This window comes from Chaetura pelagica, unplaced genomic scaffold (genome assembly GCF_000747805.2).
Source record: "Chaetura pelagica isolate M959 unplaced genomic scaffold, ChaPel_1.0 scaffold11, whole genome shotgun sequence".
NCBI classification, from domain to species: Eukaryota; Metazoa; Chordata; class Aves; order Apodiformes; family Apodidae; genus Chaetura; species Chaetura pelagica.
Window position 1 is genome coordinate 5,016,101 of NW_009952694.1, and position 3,971 is coordinate 5,020,071.

The 3,971-nt window shown below is 52.6% G+C and overlaps 1 protein-coding gene across 1 annotated transcript in view; it reads left to right on the forward strand.

The window, feature by feature from the left end:
- JDP2 (Jun dimerization protein 2) overlaps positions 1–3,971 on the forward strand; it is a 6,872-nt gene that overhangs the window by 2,169 nt on the left and 732 nt on the right. The window contains exons 2-3 of the mRNA XM_009993886.1: positions 3,206–3,310; positions 3,915–3,970. Of these exons, the coding sequence (XP_009992188.1) occupies positions 3,206–3,310; positions 3,915–3,970 (161 nt within the window). The remainder of the gene's footprint in view (positions 1–3,205; positions 3,311–3,914; position 3,971) is intronic.

Below are 3,971 nucleotides of genomic sequence, written 5' to 3' on the forward strand. Positions count from 1 at the left end.
AAAGAAGAGGGAGTCTGTAGCTGTGCTATCTCCCTGGGCACAGGTCCTTTCCTGGGGCATCTCAGGCCCCTGAGCTGACCCTGCAACAGCTGCATTGGTTGGTGGGCATGGGGATGTGGTCTCACTGGCCTTTGCATAACAGGGACAGGGCAGCTCTGCTCTGCAGCAGGTACTGGAAGAGCCAAGTGTTCTCCAAGCCAGTTGTTAAAACACCATGTGGAGGAAAGATAAGGGGAAATCCACTGGCAGGCCCTGTGTGGCCGCCTTCGCTGCAGCCTGTTCCTCCCCTGCATGACCTGTGAAGCCGAGGAGCTGAGACAGCAAATGGAGCTGCCCCTGGCACAGGCTTTGCAGAAAAAGCCTGGGGGAGCTGAAGCAGTAGCTGCTTATCCCGTGAGTAGCCAAGAAGCTGCCCACGCATAATTTTGCAGTGCAGGCAGCAGCTGCTCTCCTTTCCCAGGGAGGCAGAGCCTGAGGACGCTGGGTACCAGCACTGCCCTGCTCTGCAGGGTGCCTGGGAGGGCTGGCTGCTCCCGCCCAGCTTGCTCTGCTGTGCTATGGCGACCAGCATCTCTTCACACTGGTATGTTTGTCCCTGGGAGTGTACAAACCCACCTGGGCTGCTTCCTGTGGGACAGCCCTGCCCCTCAGGCTGATGATCACCTCTGTCCCTGACACTGCTGACTGAAGCAATTCAGGAGGTGACCCCAGACGTTCTAGCTGCAGGCCTCCCATGGAGATCTCCCGTGAGGCCATGTCCCCTTTTTTAACCAAAATCAAGCAGAAGCAGAGAGGGGGAAACCTACTTTCTTGAAGTTACAGAAGCTGTGGTCAAAAAGCAGAGCCAAGTGTTCAAGCTGCCACTTTCGGTGCTGAGCCACCCTCCTTGAACATCTGTACCCCATCTAAAGGACACAGTCCTTTGCTGTGCCCTCTGTGGGATGGAGGGGAAGCTGAAAGGGACAGGGATAGGTCACTTGTTCTTTGATCCTCACTGAATGGAGCAACAGGGCATGGAAATGTGTCAGGCAGTTTCCAGGGAGATGGTGAGGCTTGTGCAGTCACTGTTTGCTCTTCCAGTTTGTGTTACAACACAAGATGTACATTTCAGGAAGTCTGGAGTGTATTTCTTGAGCTTTAGAGCTGTGAGCACATGTTCCCTCTCTGCACTCTCCTAATAATCCTTGAACTAAAGGGCCAAAAAGCTATCTAAGGAGTAGATGGGGGCTTGGTAAATGTGCTGAGGGGAATGGTGGCTACTCTGATATCCACCTCAAACTCTGTGTGGAAATATTGTAAGAGCTGCTTGTGCTTTGCTGTGGGATATACTAGTCATGCCAGGAGGAAAAGGCAGCAGAGTGTTGAGTTGAATTCTTCCTGATCACTTCTGTTAACACCTTCCACATCTGAGTTACATGAATGTACTGAGAGCTGGCCATTTCTAACTGGACTTGAGGGCACCAGTGCAGTTTCCATCCTGGTTCACCCATGTGTGGTGCATGGTGCCCCATGGCACTGCCTTGGCAAGGAATGGTGGCAGCCCAGTATTATGGAAGCCTGTGCATAGCTTGTACTGACTTTGCTTAATATTTTAGCCCCATCTAAAATAGGAACTTTGATATAATGCAAAGTAAGTAAGGTAGAGAATATCAAAAAGCTTATTGGTGCTATAAAACTTAGATATTTTCTTCTAAAGCATGCTACATCATGCATATTGGACATGCAGCTTACTTAAGGTACCCCTTCTCCTTGACTCTGCCAAGTCAATGCTTCATACTGTCCTTGCACATCACATTGAGATGGTTTGATTAGTGGGCTTTGGACTTGGTGAATGTTGGCGGTGTGCAGTTTGCTGTGGACAATGGCACCTGCAGCTTTTGTTTCCTGTAGGCACCACTGGTGTGCCTATGTGTGGCTAATCTGGTGTCCCCCATTCCTAACACCACTTTGTGGCCTTGGCATTGGGTATCTCTGACTTTCCTTTTGAGATTACTAAGCCCAGGCACTAAAGCAACTAAGCTGTTGAGATGGCAGAGGGGTTGGATCTAGATTATCTTTAAGGTCCCTTCCAACCCAAGCCATTCCATGATTCTATGATGTGGGTTGTGGGAGATTTGTCTAGGGCTCTCAACCACACTGACTTGGTGGGGTATGAAGGGAAGAATGCAGCTGCCTTCTCAGACTGGAGCTGCCCTTAGAGAAGGTGCAAATAGGCTGTGGAAGTGCTCATAAAGCAAATGTTGCTGCCACTGCATTTGAAAAGATGTGTGCTGTCAGGTATCAGTTGATGGAAACAAGGTCATTCAGTCGTACATCTCTAATTTTGGAGTCCCAGGCCAAATGTGGATGAAGGCACCCAGGACCTTTTCTTCTCTAGCTGTGCTACAACGTGTAACCTGGATGTTAACTTTGCAGGGCTTTCCAGCACTCAGATATTTCTTGAAGGAGCTGGTTTGGGTTCTTGGATGTAAGCATGCCATAGGCCATTTACACAGGCTTTGTAGTAAATATCCCTAAATACTTTGATTACGGGTTTCCAGCCCATAGGATTTATTGGCCTGGCCTGTGTGGTTTGAGTCAGACAGCACATAGCAACAGAGTCATGGTGAAAAGCTCAGGCACTGCTCTGTCCTGCTCCATTACAGGGGACGTAGGACCTGTTCCCACCTCACTGTGGTGGCCCTGTGACTTGGCCAGAGCTGAAGCTGGAGCAGACAGTCCCATGCTCTGGTAGCAGAGCAACAGCCAGGCCCAACTGGGGTACCTTTCAGGTTTCCCTGCCTCTCACACTCACACTGTCTGTGTGTGTGATGCTTTGAATAGCTATGCTGACAGAGCTCTGCCTGTAGAACTCTGTGTCACAAGCTGTGCCTGTCTCTGCAGGTTGGGCCTCTGTTCCCCTTGTCTCTGCCCTCTCTTAGGGAGGGAGCAGCCCTGCAAAGAGTTGTCTGCCCCTGCCAGCCAGGTCCCCAGCTGGGGGTCCTGCACTGGTCTCCCATGTCCCCGCAGAGTGGCGTCAGAGGCCGTGGCAGCAGCACGCCTGGTTTCTAGTGAGGATAAGACCAGGTTGTTGGCGGACGCTGGCATGGGTGGCTGCCAGCCCTCTCCTGGATCTGCCAGCAGTGGGGCTGCCAGGTGCTCACCTGTGCCTCCTGCCCTGCCCCACAGCTCAGGCTCTGACCTGAGTTTCTCTGTCTTGTTGCAGCTGGATGAGGAAGAGGAGCGGAGGAAAAGGCGCCGGGAGAAAAACAAAGTAGCAGCAGCACGATGTCGTAACAAGAAGAAGGAGAGGACGGAGTTCCTGCAACGGGTGAGTGCCCTGACCAGTCCCAGGGCATGACAGGGACCTTGATGGGAGCACCTCCATAGAAAGGTGCCCCAGCTGCAAGCAACACTCCCTCCTGAACTGCCCCTCTGGCTCCCCTTCCTCCTGAGCCCTCCTTATCTGGGAAAACATGGGCCTGTTGCCACCCCCTTTCCATGAGGCTGCGAAGGTGATGGCCATGTGCAGGCAGAGGCAGAGCTCACAGGCATTACTCTTCCCCTTGCTACCAGGGATGGAGAGAACTGGAGGTGGGCTCTGGCCTTGAGGGTGGGAGGGCTGATAGCACCTGTGCCTCGGTGCTGGAGCAAGATCAGCCATGGGAGTGTGGCACAGGACAGGGGTCAACAGTGTGCTGGCCTCTTGCCCAGATTCCTGAAGGCTTCCCTGATCAGAGGCCAGATGCCCTCTCGCTCATGACCCCAAGGCAGAAGAACTCTCACAAAACCTTGCTGCAGGTCTTCAGGTTGCTCCTGTGCTGCAGGGGTGAGGGGCAGCACTGAGCAGAGGTGGCTAATCGGCCAGATTGTGTCTCCTTATATCTTGTCCTGTTGGAGTCAAATCACATATGGTTGTGTTTCTGTCCTGCTAGGAGTCCGAGCGTCTGGAGCTCATGAACGCTGAGCTGAAGGCCCAGATAGAAGAGCTA